This window comes from Teleopsis dalmanni, chromosome 2 (genome assembly GCF_002237135.1).
Source record: "Teleopsis dalmanni isolate 2A chromosome 2, ASM223713v2, whole genome shotgun sequence".
In the NCBI taxonomy this organism is placed as follows: domain Eukaryota; kingdom Metazoa; phylum Arthropoda; class Insecta; order Diptera; family Diopsidae; genus Teleopsis; species Teleopsis dalmanni.
Window position 1 is genome coordinate 98,625,312 of NC_051847.1, and position 19,363 is coordinate 98,644,674.

General features: G+C 29.2%; 2 protein-coding genes across 3 annotated transcripts; both read right to left on the reverse strand.

The window, feature by feature from the left end:
- Positions 1–1,842: 1,842 nt before the first annotated feature.
- Positions 1,843–15,428, reverse strand: LOC119681724 (ATP-dependent translocase ABCB1). 2 transcript variants are annotated; one of them, XM_038094990.1, is made up of 16 exons: positions 15,247–15,428; positions 14,685–14,910; positions 10,898–11,169; positions 10,650–10,821; positions 10,257–10,577; positions 9,634–10,188; positions 9,407–9,577; positions 9,078–9,350; positions 7,331–7,594; positions 7,099–7,260; positions 6,822–7,025; positions 3,470–3,571; positions 3,039–3,178; positions 2,419–2,980; positions 2,201–2,347; positions 1,843–2,143 (listed from the first exon to the last, which is right to left on the reverse strand). In XM_038094990.1, exons 1-16 carry the CDS (start codon positions 15,348–15,350, stop codon positions 1,943–1,945), a joined length of 3,876 nt encoding a protein of 1,291 aa, XP_037950918.1. In that variant the 5' UTR covers positions 15,351–15,428; the 3' UTR covers positions 1,843–1,942. The 2 variants fall into 2 exon arrangements, with proteins under 2 accessions (XP_037950918.1, XP_037950917.1); XM_038094989.1 differs by having other exon boundaries at positions 14,685–14,913.
- A 510-nt stretch (positions 15,429–15,938) lies between these two features.
- Positions 15,939–16,454, reverse strand: LOC119685623. Its single transcript, XM_038099966.1, has 2 exons — positions 16,270–16,454; positions 15,939–16,210 (listed from the first exon to the last, which is right to left on the reverse strand). The coding sequence occupies exons 1-2, from the start codon at positions 16,406–16,408 to the stop codon at positions 15,972–15,974; spliced, it is 378 nt and encodes a 125-aa protein (XP_037955894.1). The 5' UTR covers positions 16,409–16,454; the 3' UTR covers positions 15,939–15,971.
- Between the last annotated feature and the right edge of the window lie 2,909 nt (positions 16,455–19,363).

Consider the following 19,363-nt stretch of genomic DNA (forward strand, 5'->3'; position numbering starts at 1 on the left):
TCCAAAATTCATAATAAAATAAAAATTCAGTTAATTTAAAATAAGAATTTTGATATTGTAATTTACTATTGTTCAAAAAATCCGTTAACAAATTAAGTTATTTTTAATTATTTCGAAGTATACTTTTAGCGCAAGAAAAAATACGAACTGGCATTTTGACGCTCCATTGGATAGTCAGTTACCCATATTCGTTTTTATACATTTGTATTTAAAGATAATTTCATTATACCTCTCTTATAGAAGTTCTCGTCTCTATTGGCAAAAAGTTGTGACAGTCGATTTTTACAAACCTCTCTTGAAGTGAAATTTTCACTAGAAAAATAGTTCGGTGAAATTCCACTTAACATACAGCAAAATGTTCCTGTGTCATTATCATAAGTGGTCCACTTTTCATCACCAATCACCAATCGCGACTGAAATGGGTCGATTTTGTTGCGATTCAGCAGCGATTAGTTGATGGAATTTCGGTCCATGAGGTTTGTTTGCGTTAATATGTTTGACAACATATTAAGTAAGAGACTTTAAATAAATTTGATCTAACCAAATGACCGGTTTAAAAATTCTTCACACTTGAATTATTTTGTGCTATCTAGTGTTATACAATATAAATACACAGCTAACACACCATAGTGTAAAATATGGCTGTACAGACTAGATGCGATCGCGGGTCAATACCAATCACTATAGATATTGGAGGACCTCAAAAACAAATACATACGTTCATAAATGTTTTCAACAAAAATAAAATAACACTGTTATAATGTAAAATTTAGTTTTATTAATTTATCAATTTAAATTCATTTACTTGATATAGTATATCAAATAAAATAATGTGATTTTATTATTACACTAAAAGAAAATTCACGTAATTGTAGTAGATTAAAAATATGTCGCGGGTCACATAACATTAGCCACAGGCCGTGCTTGGTAAGGCTCTAGTTTAAACCATACACATAGTTTGACAAGTGTTATGAAAAATGCAAATGCTATATAATTAAAAAAGAAGAAAAAGAATAATTCCTGCAGATGATAGATATCAACGAGGTACATTTAAGACGCGATGGTAATGTCTCACAACCTGCACGTCCTGGCGGGAATGATACGCCAAAATTGTCTTCTTATAAAATAGTTTTGATTTTTTGGTGGCTGTGGTTTCTTCATTTCGTAATGAAGAAATCTTACTCTAAGTTATAGTAGCAATAAGATAATATTTAAAATAAAAGTGCTCGCTAAATTATCATCGAACATTCATGTGTTAACATCCATATATAATCAACGTCAATTTCTGTATTGACTACATAGTGAAGCTGACAGAGCCGATCATTTTATCAGCAAATACCAAAAACTAATATATGTATACATATAATTCTATTTTAATATTTTTATTCTATAAAATAAATATTTTTACAAAAAAAAACTGAATAAAGTACTATCCTTTATATTTTCTGAAACAAACCTTTGGTCCCCTCTTCGATATGAACATCCAGCGTAAATGAGAAATGATCTAATAAGAAAATATAAATGCTAAATATGTTTCAACTAATGAATAGATATCATGTGTTTTTATTAAAAATTTTTATTAAAAATAAAATATTAAATGAACTTCTGGAATAGTTCATTGTGTCTATTTTTCAATCGGAAAACGATGTTTACGAGCTGCTAAGAGGAATATACAAATTTATAATGTAAACTAAGTTGTTCCGCCATTTTATGAATAAATCACCAGAATTTTTTGAATTTTATAACTTTATTGATATATTTGTGTGTATATATGTCCTTAAAATGTAAATATTTCGTTAATATTATAAATTATGTTTACTTATATAATATAATCTAAGACTGATAGTTTTGAGTAAGTAATAAAATAAATTATTATACAAATTAAGCATGCATATGATTTGATCGTTTCACTACATATTAGATATGTATAGCATTCGTTATTTCACGCTCCTCCTGCTTGTAATTTATATAAAGTGTAATAAAGACCCCGTAGGTTGATCAGTTCCTTGTGCGTTCCACTTTCACATACCTTTCCGCTCTCAAATACAAAAATTACATCGGAGTCAATAATTGTTGACAGTCTATGAGCGATGCTAATACTAGTTCGGCCTTCACTAGCTGCATCTAGCGCTTCTTGCACAATCTATAGCATATTTATAAGTTAATTCTATATTGTAAATTCTAATGAAGATATACTCACTTTTTCACTTTCAGCATCTAAGGCCGATGTTGCTTCATCTAATAATAATATTTTAGGATTTCTTATCAACGCTCTTGCAATGGCAATTCTTTGTTTTTGTCCACCTGACAGTTGTGTTCCTTTTTCTCCCATACGAGTCTCATATCCCTTTAATTTAAAAAGATTAAAAAATTTAAAAAAAATCTTGGTTAATTTTACTTTGTTCTAAAATATCTTACCAAAGGAAGAGACGCAACGAAATTGTGTATATTTGCCTTTTTAGCTACAGCAATTATTTCCTGTTCTTCAACAATTCGAGTGTTATCACCATAGGCAATATTTTCGCTAATAGATCTATCAAATAATATTGGTTCCTGAGATACAATACCTAACTGTCGACGTAAGTTATTTAAAGATATATTTCGTAAGTCATATTTATCTATTGATACGGATCCTTCATCCACATCATAAAACCTCTGTAATAACTGAATACATGTCGATTTGCCGCATCCTGATGGCCCAACTAATGCTATCTTTTGGCCTCTATATACGTCAAGATTTAATCCATTAAGAACAGTAATTTCTTTTCTTGTTGGATAGTTAAATCTGACACGGTTATAAAATACATTGCCTTCAGAATACCATGGTGCTAAAGAAACGTTAGGATTATCTACAATTTTCGGTTCCCTTTGTAAAAGTTTGTAAATGTTTTCTGCAGCAGTAACACCTTTTTGGAAATTAGGTGCGAATGCAAGAGCACTTGCTATTGATGCAGTGCCCATGATTAAAGCTTGTGATACTCTGTAAAATAAATCTAAAAATTAGTATACCATATGATACAAAGGACATAGATACTTGCTTGAATACATTTCCGAATTCCATTCCTTTATTTACAACGCACCAACCACCATAATACATACAAGCGGCGTATGCAAAGAACATAAGTGATCTGGCTAACCCATAAACGACACCTCGGAAATGCGTATTTCTTTTAGCTTTCTAATACATCGAAATTTATAAATAAATTAATCAGCTATATAGATTGAGTGAAAGGAATTACATTTATAAAAAAAGTATTTAAACTAATTTGAAAATAACACATACAAGTACAATTTATTGTTAAATTCTTCCATAAATTTCAGAACAATATTTTATAATAGGAAATTTATTTGATATATTGTATAAATATATATCACAATAAGTGAGTGAGTAGTATATAAATTAATTTAGTAATATTTTTTTTTTATTTAAAAAGTGTGTACGTAAATTGTAATTCGTTTTAACATTTACCTGAACAGCTGGAGTAAGCAGTTCCATGTATTGCTTGTGAAACATTTCCTCTCTGCCTAAGGACGCGACTGTTCTTATATTAGATACAACTTCTACTGCAAGCTAAACCAAATAAAAATATAGATTTAATATGTTAATGAAGTTAAAATGATATAAAGAAAAATACATAAAGATATAAATTTAATGACATGGTTTTATATACATAGACCAATTGAGCTGCAGCTCTATTATTCCGGTACTATACCAAATACCAAAAGAAAACGATATTTTTGCATGTTCAACCAGAACTAAACCGATAATCGAAATTTCCTGTTCGAAACCCTGCTGTTATTATTATAATTTAAATGGCATAAGATGGCATAAGATGTATGATCTACTAGGGTAAAAACCTTTTTCCTTAAAAAATGTTTATCAATAATGAAATTAATGAAATTAAATAAAGCCATAAGGACAAAAGAAGGCTTTAGGCGAGAGGCCCAATACAAGAACACAGCATTTACGTAAAAGCACTGTTATCAAAAGCACAACGATATCAATTATTATACAACAAACATTGCTCTGCAATCACTGTGACTTCGATTACTGTTCAGAAAGCAGTGATTTAGGTTCAGATTAAAGACAAATAAGCACATTTAGATTTTATAAAGTAATTTTATTAGATAGAGACCGAAACTGGACTGTGATCACAATGGTTTAAAATCACAGCGATTCAGATTGCAATGACCGTAATCAGAGTGATTACAGTGCAGTAATTGTCTCAAATTTCCAATTTTCTCAATAAATGATATAATAATAGATATTCATCCATTCCCAATAAGACAAAGCATCAATGTTTGCATATTTTGAAAAACCTTTTAGTTTTCTGTGTAACTTACTTAAGGAGCGGGTTTTTAAAATTAATTTCAAGTACATATGAAAACATATTATTAAAGAACGTCCATTGAATATAGTGAAAAATGATGCGAAATATTTTACAGGGTTCTGAAACCCAAGGAATGGTCATAGTGTACGCACTGTCAACAATTTAAAATAGAAGTTAGATTCTGTATGGATAAGCAAATTTGTTAATGAAAGCATCAAGTTTTCATTAAATGACTTTAAAAATATTGGAAGTGCTGTTTCAAAAATTAATACATGTATATTCAAAATATATAGAGTAATATATGTATATATAAAAATATATATAAATAAGAATAATTTAAGTACATCACTTTTCAACTTTGGAATTTAGCAGCAATTATAGTAATACGATATGGATAGAAATTTTTAAAATTATATATAACCGCAGTTAGAACAGGAATCCTTAAAGAAGTGTTCTTTAAAATTTGGTACACTACTTATACATTAATATTAAATAACAATTCACATACAATATTCTATATTTTTCTCTGTCTCTGTTTTTCTTTCGAATGATATGGAGAAGCCGGTAGCAAACGAGTCCAAGCAATTATATGATAAAACATAGGTTTACTTAAGTTTTCGTAGTCTAATCACCGAATGTAATTTAAACTGAGGCTCAAATAGCATTCAATAGACTTTATAGACCAATGTTTAATGTTACAAAAGCATTAAGAAACAACTGTCAGTAAAATGTTTTCAGGATTCTTCTTCACATTATATTCAACAGAGAAGTCACCTGTACAGCTTTCAGACCACTCTAAAACACACCATTTTTTTACAGTTCATGTAAAGATTCTAGACTTATGATGAAACACAGTTTTTCTCAAGTAGAGATGCACACTTTAAAAGCTAATTAACCCAAAACACGTTAAGGAAGAAGCTATTTTAAACTTCTGTAGAGAAAGATTAAATTCTAAACTAAATGGCAAACAGAACATTGTAGATCCACTGCTACCAAAAGAATATACAGTAATCCCCCCTATAACGCGGTACCCTTATAACGCGCTTTCATATTACGCGCTTTCAATCCCCCGTATAACACGGGCATTCTACCATATAACGCGAAGATTTGTACAGTTCATAAATAGCTTCGCGTACCTTTGCACGTGTGTATACGGGGTATACGAGAATACCCCGCGGAGATTACTGTATATAGTCTGAATGCACAGCGGCTGTTTTGAACTACAAAGGCAATTGGGGTAACGACCACGGGATTTGTATATGTTCTTCTGCAACCAAACGCCAAACAACTTATTTAGAATACTGAGTCAATTATTTTAATCAAAATGCATCCCAATGCAGTATATAATTCAGAAATAGTCTTTTATACCTAGTGGTGAGAAAAGGCTTCAATTTTTGTAAAAAATTAGTAGAGTCACAAAAGGAAAAATATGAAACCACCAGTATTAATATTATTATTCTTGTTTTTAAATAAATAAGTTCAACGTACATTTGTTATATTTTAGTTAAATTTTGTAAGATAATTACTCATTCAAATTAGTTATCTCAAATTAATTATTATCTATAACGCCAATATCGTTTCACCTGCGCATAACTTACAGTTATTTGAATAGGCACTTTCCCAGTTTCGTGCGATATTAATAATACCCGGAAAAAAGAACGGAAGGCAGACTTTTTAATTGAAACATAATTATTCATGGCGAATAACCCTTTTTAATGGTGATGCTATCACGTTTAACATGCATATATTAATCTAGGTACGTATTCAGTAACGATATTTGTAAAGTTTTGGATATATCATTTATCAAGAATAAAATAAATATTGGCATACGATATTAAACTAAACAAAACACAAAAATCTATTATACAAATCCATACCAATCATTGCAGTATTTATTAATGAAATGTAAGAAAAACAGTAATAGAAATTGTTTCCATTGAAACATGGATATGATCCACCTGTTTGTATCAGCCGATCTAGATTAAATTTAATCAATCATATATCAAAATTATTATGTTTCTATTATACTATTTCTGTGGAGGTTATACAAGGTATTTGATTTAAAATGTTTGCCGTCCCTTTTTCTTAGTACTATACCATTAAAATTTAATATTGCAAATGCTTTTTTTAAAACAATTTTTCCCACATTTATTTCATGTGTTTAGTGCAATGAGTTAGTACGTTTTATTATTTTTTATTTGTCATTTTGTTACTCTTAGCTGGCACTTTGACTTTTGCTTATTTTAAAGTATATGCGTATATTTGAGCCACATTGAGCACTGTCTGCAGTAAGGTTTATAGATATAGTGGCGCACTTGAATAGCTTGATTTCAATACATTATTAAAAGACGTTATTAAATGACGTTATTAAATGACGTTTTAAAGAAACAAAATCACTTATTACTATGTTTAATTTAATAAAATATGATGCAACAATTAAAATTTTGTATATTTTATATTGAAGTAAAAAAACATTATAAAAATTTTTACCTTTGTGCATTTTTCCATTGTTTTAGCGGTTCCCATATTTTCTTGAGCCATAACTTTTCTTTGTAAAAATGTTGCTATTAATATGAAAGGGGCGAAAGCTAGTGCCAAAAGTCCTAAACTCCATTCATAATACATAGACAATCCAATACCCAAAGCTAGAGTGGCCAGTGATTGAATAATTGTTCCAATTCGTTGTCCCGTAGCCTGTTTTTCAAGTGCATCAAGATATGATTGTAAATGATCAAATCAAAGCTAAATTATGTTACAAACAACTTACACCTTGAACGGCGGACGCATCCCCTGACAACCTTGCACAAAGACTGCCTGTACCATTGCCTTTATCATCAAACCAAGCAACTTCTTGTTTCAACATTGATTCAAACATAAGCCCTCTTAAACGCTCTGTCAATTTTTCTCCAGCTATTCCAAAAGTGTATATCTGTTATTTTAAAAGAAGGTTTTTACTTTAATTATATATTTTATATAAAAATCACTAGAAGTAATATTACCTGCAAAAATGTAGCTATTCCGACAACAATTCCACATATCAAAAAGTATAAACTATATTGATTTGAATTTTCACGCACTAAGTCTGGATGCTCTTTATCAGCTAAAACTTGAAGAATTTGACCAAATATTACAGCAAACAAGGGCATGGCACAACCCATAATTACAGATGTTATACATCCGCATAAAATTTGGGGCCATTCGGTTGAGTTCATTTTTAATATCGAAACAAGAGAAAAATTAATGCTTTTCTCCTCCTCTTGAACCTAAAATTGATTATTATAAGAAATGATTTTATAATATAATATAGTAATACAATAAAAAAATATGAAATACATTTATATACTGCAATATATTAAGAAATTAATATATATATTAGTTCTTTATTTTTATTATTTAATAATGGATTGAACTATTCATAGGTATAAGACGAACTAACATAAGATGAACAAAAAAAAAAGTCTTGGGTTTGCAGCAACTTTAATATTCACAACTTGAGAGTCCTATAAAACACAAGAAATTTTTTATAGCATTTTTATACCATATGCTGTATAACAACATTAAATTTAAAAATCCTGTCAATGTGTACACAAACTTTAACCCCTACCACCAAATGCATGGATCAGTTTGAAATGTATACTTCTAAATTGAAACGGCAGGACTCCAGAAGAAAGCAAATCGTGGAATAAAGCAAACAACCAACCAATATATGGAAGGTACAAAATGCTATATAAGGTCACAAATTTTACTGACAATCACGATTAAAAAGGCAGAAAATGGTAAAACTGTTTGGTGTATGGTTAGATAATTTAATGGTACAACAAGCAGAAAAGGCAGCTAAAGGTCTCAGATGATATAAATAAAGGAGTTAGTTGGGCAAATTACATGTCTCAAAATACATACAAAATAAACCTTGAGAATGCTATAGAAGTGCGGGAGAAGAACCAATGTCTGTTAATTATCTAATTAACAATTTGGAACTATTTACGGACAAGGAAAACTGAGCAATGAAACTATTCTAAAACACATCTAAAGGATACTAGATATCCAATTCGGAAAAAAGAAAGTATAGAGCAAATTCTGTTTAAATATAAATGCAATTATGAAGAATATCCATTTGAATTCTTTTAAGATAACTCAATAAATTTTTACAAAGAAGTCAGCTTTTGAATAAAAATCATGGTTGCGAGCATACTATTTTTATATCTATCGATTCATCAAAATCAGAAAGAAAATGCACATATTTTTAAAGAACTGCAAAGCTATCTTTGACATAATTGATACAAAAAGTTTCTTTTATGATTCTTTAAGTTAAGAATTCTTTTGGCTGTCTCTCGTTTTATTTAAAGACAATATAGCAAGTCTCAATATATGCAGAAAAGATTATTTTTGAAGAGAGTAAATGCTACAAAATATGAGCAAAACTATATTGCAACAAAATCAATGGTAGAGTCAATGATTGAGAAGATGTAAAAAGTTTCCAAGAGATTAAAGCTTTTAGTGTTTTAGAGAATGAAAATGGTAGGTATAATATAAGATATATATAAGTTAGAAAGTCACACTAAAGCTATCATATGTGTATAAATATTTTATTTCTAGACCGAAATTTATACTCTAGTACCCAAAGGCAGCAGACAGCATATCGTAAGTTTTTATCAATAAAAAATGTTATAACAAAATAAAATATTACAAAATTCGATTTATGAAAAATAATAAAACTTTTGTTATTAAATGGAATGAAAGACTTACTTCTTCCTCAGTCGAGTATACATTAATTTCTTCATCATCATCCTTTTTCAAATTTAAAAAGTTGTTGGCTTGATCGATTCCAGGTGTAGTTATGGCCACATCATCGCCCAACTGTGTTGTTACTAAATTAAAGTAATGTTTTTTTAGGTCCATTAATTCTTGATGTGTTCCACATTCTACTACTTCGCCTTTATTAATAACAAAAATCTTGTCTGCTCGTCGAATTGTAGACAGTCGATGTGCTATTATAATTGTAGTGCGCCCTTCACTCGCCTAAGAATTTAAAATTTAATTTAATGGTTTACGAAAATAGAAAGATGAATACATACCTTTTCTAATGCTGCTTGCACTTTGGCTTCACTAGCTGTGTCTAGAGCAGACGTTGCTTCATCAAGAAGTAAGATCTCGGGGTTTCGAACTATAGCACGTGCAATTGCTATCCGTTGTTTTTGACCTCCTGATAATTGAGCCCCCCTTTCACCGACAAGTGTGTCATAGCCCTAGAAGAAAGTTTAAATAGAGAATTACATTTCCAATATTTTTGTGACGGACTTACTTGAGGTAATTTCTTTATAAATATGTGCGCATTTGCAGCGCGTGCAGCTTCTTCTATTTCTTCTCGCGTTGCATCTTCTTTTCCATAACGTATGTTTTCATAAATTGATGTACCAAACAAAATAGGTTCTTGTCCTACTACACCAATTCGTTCCCTTATCCAATTGATGTTAATTTCGGTTAAATCCACACCATTGAAAAGAACTGAACCACCCTGTGGATCATAAAATCTCTGAATTAACTGAATACACGTAGATTTTCCACAACCAGATGGACCAACTAGAGCAACAGTTTGGCCACGGTGAATTTTAAGATTTAATTTATTTAAAATTTGTACTTCTTTTCGTGTGGGATACTCAAACTCAATGTCTTTAAATTCAATCTCATTTAACGGTTCATTCAAAACTTTACCTTTCGGTTCTATTGGATTTATAGTGGGGATTTGTTCGATTAAATTAAAAACTTTAGCACAAGCTCCTTTTGCAATACCAAATGCTTCAATATATGGCGAAGCCATTCCAATATTCATCGATCCCATCATTACCGAAAAAAATACCTTAAAATGCATATGATTAAAAATTTAGCTTGCATATAAGAGCGCAATAGAGTTCTAAAGTAACTTACAGTTATCATTGTACCTGGGTCATAGTTAGAGTAGTACTCATCGCCAGCATAATTTTTTAAGACCAAACCGACACCATACCAAAATGCCAAAGAATATGATGCATATATAAAAAACCATAGCAAACCAAATCCCATTCCCGAAAACATATTTCGCTTTATATTGAGATTCCTAGCATCTACAATTTGGCTTTTGTAAGCGTTAACTTCTTTTTGTTCCCCTTCAAAAGCTTTAACCGTTCGTATACTACTTATAGCTTCTTCTGCAACATTGCCTGCAGAAGCGTAAACATTTAATTCTTTCTTTGCAAGTTTCGACGTTGCCTTAAAAGAAACGAATTGTTAGAGAAAAGCATGGCGATATATGTTTATAAGAAAATTGGTATTGATATTTACTACAGCGACCAAACCCATTGCAAGAAAAGTTACTGGAAGACTTGTAAGGCACACTAACGCCAATTGCCAACCCTTAATAAAAGCTAAAACGATGGAACCAGCGAATGCAACCATAAAATGTACAAACATAGCCACTTTTTCGCCTAATCCATCCTCCATTTTCGACAAATCTCTATAATTCAGCAGCAAGAAAAAAATTTATATATGATTTTTATATACACAAGCAACAATTTTTATTCTATTCTTACTCATTCATTCTACTTGCAACTTCGCCACTTTGATGAAAATCGTACCATTCCATATCTTGATGAAGTATTGATTTTAAAAACTTTCCCCGGATGCGTAAAATTTGCGCATGAGCAGAATAATTAAAGAACGTAACTGCTAAGTAACTGCACACTAACATAACTACTCCGATCATAGTATTCTGAAGAGCGAATTCCTGCACAGCATCCAAAAGAGCATCCGACTCAGCACTTCTAGTGTAGCCAATAACGGACTCTCCAAAGTAAATCATAGACTGTATATATGAAAAAGCAAATATATTAAGTATAAATTAAGTATAAAAATAAATATAATAAATATATAAATATATTAATATTAACACATTTTTTGTAATGTTTACGCAATTTCAAATTAATACTTTGAAGTAAAAATTAAAATTAATGAATTTCTCTCAATAAATATATATATTTTTTTATTATTATTAAACGTTCATTAATAGATAGTCAGATTTTATAAATATTTTTTACAGGTTTCTGTTAATTAATATATAAAGACACATAAATTTGAAGGTCGGATTAAAAATATTTCCTGAATTTCTTAAATAAATAAACGGGATCCCCATAGATGTTAAACCCATGCTAAAGAGTTAAAGCGCTGTTTAGAGCTCTGGTATATATGTATTTGAAAAGTTAAATGCACTTTCATAAAATCAACATTCAACTACCGTTCAGGAAATTAGAGGGTCCATTTATATCTATATGTTTAAAAATAAACGCGCATGTAGACAATTTAAGTTAAAATAGCTTTCAGGAAACTTACACTTTTCGGTTAGAACCTAAATCTTCACATTTGAATGGTGCAATCGTTGGACAATCGTAAGTTGTTTAAACGTACAGTTTTCAGTATAGTGTAGTATAAATGCACGAATAGAAAAATTACTTAATCGTATAGGGGTCAGTGTCCCATTACCTTCACATACCACCCATTCTCCTCCACCTCTTCCATGCCTAGTGGCTTAGATAAACCTACACTTCTGAATACTAAGCCTCTTTAACTAAAACTTAAACAAATTTAATATCTTGAAAAATTTTACTCTTTATCCTATTGTAAACATATGTCATATTATATTCGAAGTAAAACAACTTTACGTATTGAAATATATATTTAAAACAAACTTCAAAGGTCTTAATAGTTTAAATGAATTAGAGCAATAATCTCACGTATTTTGAGAATTACAATAATTACAATAATTTATAATTTATAATTACAATAAGTAATTTTGTACAGCAATAGGTCTAATTACAGCGATAAGAAGTTAGCGCAGACGGTTCCGTTAGATACTTTTATGTTTAAGATTAAAACCAGATTCACTCTGGAAGTTGAAAAAACAATAGATGGACAGCATTTACTTGTGTTATATTTTATTTGGATCAACCGCAGTTCCTTACCATTTCTCTAGACCAGGGCTGTCTAGACCAGATAAGATCGCGGGCCAATACAAATCTCTCAATAGACTGGAGGGCCGCAAAAATAAATACATACGTTTAAAATTTTTCCGGAAAAAATGAAAAATTCGGTGATAATCAAAAATATAATATTTTTAACTCTTCATTAATTTATCTTTTACAATTCTATCAATATCATTACTATTGATATTAGTAATGACTTGCGGTTCTGGACACGTGTATTCGAACCATTGTGCAAATAAAAATATACTTAAGTCTTTGTCAATTAAGTAAATTCACGTGAAGTGTAATAAATTATATAAAATATTTTAATTAATTTATTTGGGATTACCATCAAAATAAATATCAAAATATAACAAAGAAAAAATTGCCTAATGTGGTAGATTGAAAACATGTCGCTCACCGCACAAATATAAGCCGCTGGTCGCATGATGCCCGTGGGACATGCTTTGGACATCCATGGTCTAGACTATTAAGACAGTTGTGCATAACGGTATAGAAATTTGAAAGATATTTACTAGTTACTATAATATAATTGACCTGTAACCAATTTTCTTTAATTCTATTAACAACCTGGTGAAGTTAAGCTGGTATTAGTTTAAACGTGCAAGATTCAAGATTATAAAAAAAATTTCCCCACTTAATACAATTTATATATAATCTTAATATAAATAATGCAACTATTGCAATTTAATATCGCAGTAGTATTGTAATTTAACGGCGTGCATATTATCCAACCCTAATTTAAAATGGTGAAAACAATCTACAATACATAATAACATAATATAATTATCTACATCATTTTTTTGATAAGGGTTAATTGATTTTTTTATAATTTATACAAAACTTTAAAACAATAAAGATAATTAGTACATCTAAATTTTAATTCGTTAACGTTGTATAAAATTACACAATAAATGAAATATATAACATCATCATTTCTTTTTTCCGCAAAAGTACTTTGTCAGTTTATTGATGAAAATATAATTTTTTTAAATTTGCAATTTTAAAAGTTTATTAAGTTCGAGAAAGTTGAATAGATAATATTTTTAACAGTTAATACTTTTATTTAGACTATAAATAATTATAAGGTAAAATAGCAAAGAGTTTATTGCACCTCATATACCATATATACCTCATATGTTCAGAGGAGTATAAGTAGTTACAGTACTTATTCTATATAGTAGGTATTTGAGAAATTATAGTATTATAGTAAAATTATAGTAAAATAAAGCAAGATAAAGATACTAGGATAGAATATAAATCGTCTATTGATTAATATTTTCAGCACTGAACGCTACAATTACAGGTACTGATATAACGTGTTTTAATTTTAAAAATGATTAAGTACAGTCTTTTGATATAAGTAAACCTAAAAAGTGTCACGTGAACAAAGCCAAATACATAAATATTGATTTTTTTCAATAGCAATCTACAACGCACTAATGTAAGTAATAAAAATAAGAAACTAAAAATACAATATTAATACTCGTATTATGCTAATAACATTTTAAATGAATTTCAGTTCCCTGATTAGTTAACCACGATTTATATATAATCCAAAAGGTGTGGATTGTGAAGCACAGCTGTGATTGTGTTAAGTATAGTTTGTATTGTTACTATAAATTAATCTAATCTTATTAATGTTATGTTAAATAAATATATATCCATCTATATCGCTATCTATCCAAATACCGATCACTACATTTTAAAGTAAAATTATCTGTTATACTCTGGATTCAAGAATGTTGGAAAAGTTTGATGTTAACTTTTGTTTAAAAAATTATTAAAAATCACATAAATCATGCAAAAATAATAATATCGAAATTTAGCAAATAAAAATAAAAATATGATTAATTAATTCAATTATTCTACAGTTGGTTCCGTTCTAATATAAACACAGCAAGTTAATTTGTTAAAACTTTCACAGCAAATTAACAAAACTCCAGAAAAATTGTGTAAACATAAAAGTCAAGAATGGTTTTGAGTCAGTTGGTTAAGGTGCGCTAACTCTAAGCTTCAAATTTGGCAGGGCACGAATTCAATTCCTGGTACTTGCAGTTTTAAAAAATTATTTACGAATAATTAAATATAAAAAATATTTCTAAAGACCACTGATGATGGGCATTTGGCAATACTCGAAACAAAATTCAATTAATTAAAATAATATAAAAATAATTTTTGTTGTTGTAGTGTACTACTTTTCGAAAAACATCTTTAAAAAATCAATTTCTTGATTATTATTGTAAAATATACAATAAATAAATAATTTTTAAAGTAAGGTATTTATGTATTATCTCGTTTTCTTTTAATTTATACAGAAGGTTGCTTAATTGTCACTTACATTAGCTAAGTTTCCAAAAATCAAACTGTTTGCGGGAGTAGTTAGTCCTGTGGCTATAGAACATAGAATTCCGATGCAGTACATTAAGCGATTTTTTCCTGTAGCATATTTAAACATTTGGAAAAATGCCACAGGTTTGATATCGTCCTTCTTTTTATTATCATCATTGTCTTCTTCCTTTGAGCCTTCTTTACTGGAATCGTTTTTCTTATCACGTGAAAAGAATCTGCTTTAATTAAATATTTTATGTTATTAGCTTTTTTTTTTTTGTATTTAGGATCTAGCCGCGGCCATTCAATACAGTGTGATTTCATTTGAAAAAAATAATAAAATGTAATAAAAGATTATATCCATCAAAAATAATCAGAGTTGAAAAAATGTCAACTCATTCCCAGTTTGTTAATCATAATTCGCACTTTACTATTCAATTAATAAATATTGCTAATTTCAAAACAATTTGTTGTTTTTAAGTCACATTTTATTCGATTGTAAAACTTATAAAAAGTATATAAAAATATTGTATATAATTAAGTTGAAATCATTTCACATAATTTGAACTTACGAAAATTTAGATTTTTCGGCATTTTTGTTATTTGTATTTTCAAACATAATATTCGCTTTATAAAAGGAACTTTCCTTATCCTCCACTTCGTTTGAGGAGCCCATAATGGTGCCCAAAAATTATGAATTAACCACCGTGAATCTAGAAGTATTATTCAAGTTATAATCAAGTTGACAAACCGCACAAACTGAACTGACTAAAATTGGTAACTAAATTTTTTAATATTTATATATAAACAACGTTTACTATTTATTTGCCTATTATAATTTGTTGGCATTAACTGATAAGCTATCAATAACCTTTTCTATATATCAACGATAAAAGCAGAAAACGTTTACGAGTACGAGTATGTGCTTTATTTTATATACTATTATTCCTAAGCGTTTGAGCGTGGACATGTGCGAGTGAAACTCAAGATAAATACTCCAAATTTTTATATATAATCTATATATGAAGAATTTCGCAAAAAATTAAAACTAGACAATATATATATTTACACACATTTATATATAGTTTCAAACATGTTTATTCATTTTTATTATATTTAACATTCATAGTTTTAAGACCATATTTAAGCCATCTCTATTGATTAGATCTTTTCAAACTTTTTATGTATAATCTATATAAGAAGAATTTCGCAAAAAATTAAAACTAGACAATATATATTTACACACATTTATATATAGTTTCAAACATGTTTATTCATTTTTATTATATATAACATTTCATAGTTTTAAGACCATATTTAAGGCATCTCTATTGATTCTTGCCTGTTGCAATATGTGGCCTTCAATAAATATATTTGATTCATACTGCAAATAATTTACACATTTCTCAACGTAATGTAGGGATTCTTCCAATAATGCTTTTGGTGTTGTGTTCATTTGCGAGGAGATCCGTCTAGTCTGTTCAGCAATAGCAGAATGAAGTTCAAAACATAAGGTACCAAGAAGTCTTACTTCACCTAAAATATTCACAAAAGTAATCATGACTATATTTAATTAAAAAGTATGTGTGACTTACAGGGAGCAAGTATTTCATATAGGTTAATAAGTTCTTTTGAATATGTTATTTTCATATTGAGGTGTTCTTCGGATAATACCATCAATTCTTTTGGATCTTTTCCCAAGAGCTGAACTAAATGAATTTTTACTTCACACATATAATAGTGAAATGATGGTAGCCACTTCTGATAATGATTTAAATATCTGAAAATGGATTATAAAATTAGTTTCACTATATAAAATATTATTTTAATTTTTATCAGTTTTAAAATAACACAGCATCGAACTATATATGAGTATTTAAGAATTTGTATAAATTTGTAAATAAGTTTACATGTCTACCAATCTTCAAATAACCAATTTAATTGTAAATTATCTCTAAAACTGAGAGACTGAATGTGCATTCATAAATTGAATGAAAATTTTATGTTGATGAAAAAGATTTATAGGGTTGCGACATGTCTTTTACCACGTGACAAATGTGTCGTCCATCATAACAAAAAAATTTTTTTAAGGATAGCAATTAAAAAATTTCAAAAAAATATAATTACGAGAATTCTTAAAATGCACAATTTAATAAAATTAATATTTTGATTTTGTAAGGTTGGATACAGGCACAGCCAGAATAAGAATTTCTGGAATTGTGTGGGGAAAGGGCGGATCTTCAGACATAAATAATTTCTTTTGACATGAAATCAGAAGAGCAAAAAAATTATCATTCCACTGTATTTAATTAACTAAGGAAACGGTCCTTATTTTAAATTTCATCAGTCCTTGAACTTTATAACATTTTAAACACATATATGTCTATATCTCCATCTAGTATGGCTAACGCACAATTTGGCCTTTATGAAGCACTAACACTTCACTGCGCTTTATAATTCGCTGGTGGCTATATCCATAGGCGTAAATAGTTATATTAATAATATTTTTCTAGAACTAAAAGTGTATGTGTATAGTCTATACTAAAAGCATTGACTTTGATTTAATGTACAAGAAGAAGAGAAGATGAATAAGAAACTAGCCTGATACTACTTTCAATACATATAATTTACTTACTATGTACGTCTTAAGCAATTGTTTAGATAGTGTGAAGAAAAAATAAAAGTATCCAATTTCAGAAGATAAAATCAAAGTTTAGGTTGTTGGGTACTTTTCTTTAAATCCATTAGCTACCACCTCAAGTATATTATATGTACGTTTATATTGCAAACAATGAGGTAATAGAACAAGAAAAGTTAAACTAATGAAAAATAGAACTCATCTAGTTCTTAAGTATTATATTTTTAGTATTATTTTCATATCGACCCTTTCTCTCATACAATTCTATTTTGTTTTTTTTTTTCTTCAGCTAGGAAAAACCCTGTATATCGTTATCATTATAAAAATTTTGGCTTGGTTTTACATATGCTCACAAAGGTTTCAGAAAAATACGTAATAATAGAAACTATTTTGCAATGTCATTGCCGAAGTATATTTGATAACAGCGGCGGGATCGAGGGCAACACTGCAGCTGAAGTTTTTTATGTCGTTATTATTTGTATAGGTATTACATTCTACACAGGTTTATTATTTATCAAGAAATTAATTTTAGCAACAATCAATAGTAATTTAAATTATTTTACATAAATTCATAATATAGTTATTGTAACCCTTTGAGTACACCTTCTTTACGAGTATTTATGAATGAGCGTAGCTATGATGTGTAATCGCGTGTAGCAATTATTTTCGTTGTTATCGCATTAATAAAATGATTGTTCAGTTTTTAATTCAATTACGCACTAAAAATGATATAGACTATGTGTACGTACATATGTCAACAATGTCGCTTATCAAAGCACATAATTTATTTACAATTTTAAACGATAAATTTATACAGGATTTGATTTACTCATCAGAACAAAAAAATGTTAGAATGTCCAGTGATTCAGCTTCTTACCTTAAGTGTGAATGCAATATATCTAATTGATATATCTTAACATGTCTTCATAGATAATTATAGAATTTAAAATATAAAATACATAGTAAAATACACAATTGTTGCAATTTATATCGCAAAACATTTTTACGGTTGAGGTTTGTTTTGGTTGCTTAACAGTCAAATTTTGTGAAAGAATCTAAACTTAAAAAACTTCATCTAGTAACCTAAAACAATCTAAACCAATCTAATCACATGGCAACTATATCCAAATTTAAATCTCAGTACCTCTGTTTTAATGAGTGCATCAACCACATGCAGGTATGTATATGGAAGTTGAAGCACAATTGAAGTCAGGGTAGTTGAAAGTAACAACCGAATATACATTATATATATTACTCTTATTTATTATTCATTCCGGTACGTTTCCAGGGTAACATTGTGCCAAAACGAACTTTTTCCAACTATCACGATTTTTTGCAAGGGTTTTCATTTCTCCAAAGGTTTTTCCGCTTGCTTGGATTTCTTTCTCTAGTGTTCGCTTCCAAGTTTGCTTGAACCTACCAGGTCTTTGCTTTCTTGAAGATTCCATGTTAATGCTTGTTTGCAGATTTCATTTGGTGCCTTCCTCAAAGTGTGCCCGATACATTGCCATTTACGCTTTTTGATTTCCTTGCCTTTTCGGCATTTCTAATAGTGAGGGGCCATCAAATTTTCAGAATTCTCCTAAGGCATTTGTTTATAAAAGTTTGCAGTTTATGGAACAGATTGTTGGTGGTAAGCCAGATTTCGCAGCCGTAGAGCAGAACGCTCTTAACATTACTGTTAAATGTTACTGGTAAATGTTATTACTCTTATAGATACCGGGAAAATGACCATACTGAGAGATGTTTTGTAAAATGAGCTTGAAAACTGCAAACCACATGTTACATCACTGTAAGGTTAACTCCAACAAAATGAATTACCACTAGCTATTATTCACTAGCAAAAGTTTCTAGTTATATCCTAATTGTTTTACAAGGTTTTAAGCTACTATTTATGGAGTTTTTTTTAATGTTTTCGGAACAGAAAACTGATCTGGAAGTAAAATTTCTTTCAACACGCTATGACAATTAATATAACTCTTCTTTCTTGTGAGATAAAAAATGCAGACTATGTACTTTATCAGATCCAATTGATTGAAGTTGGGTCCTTC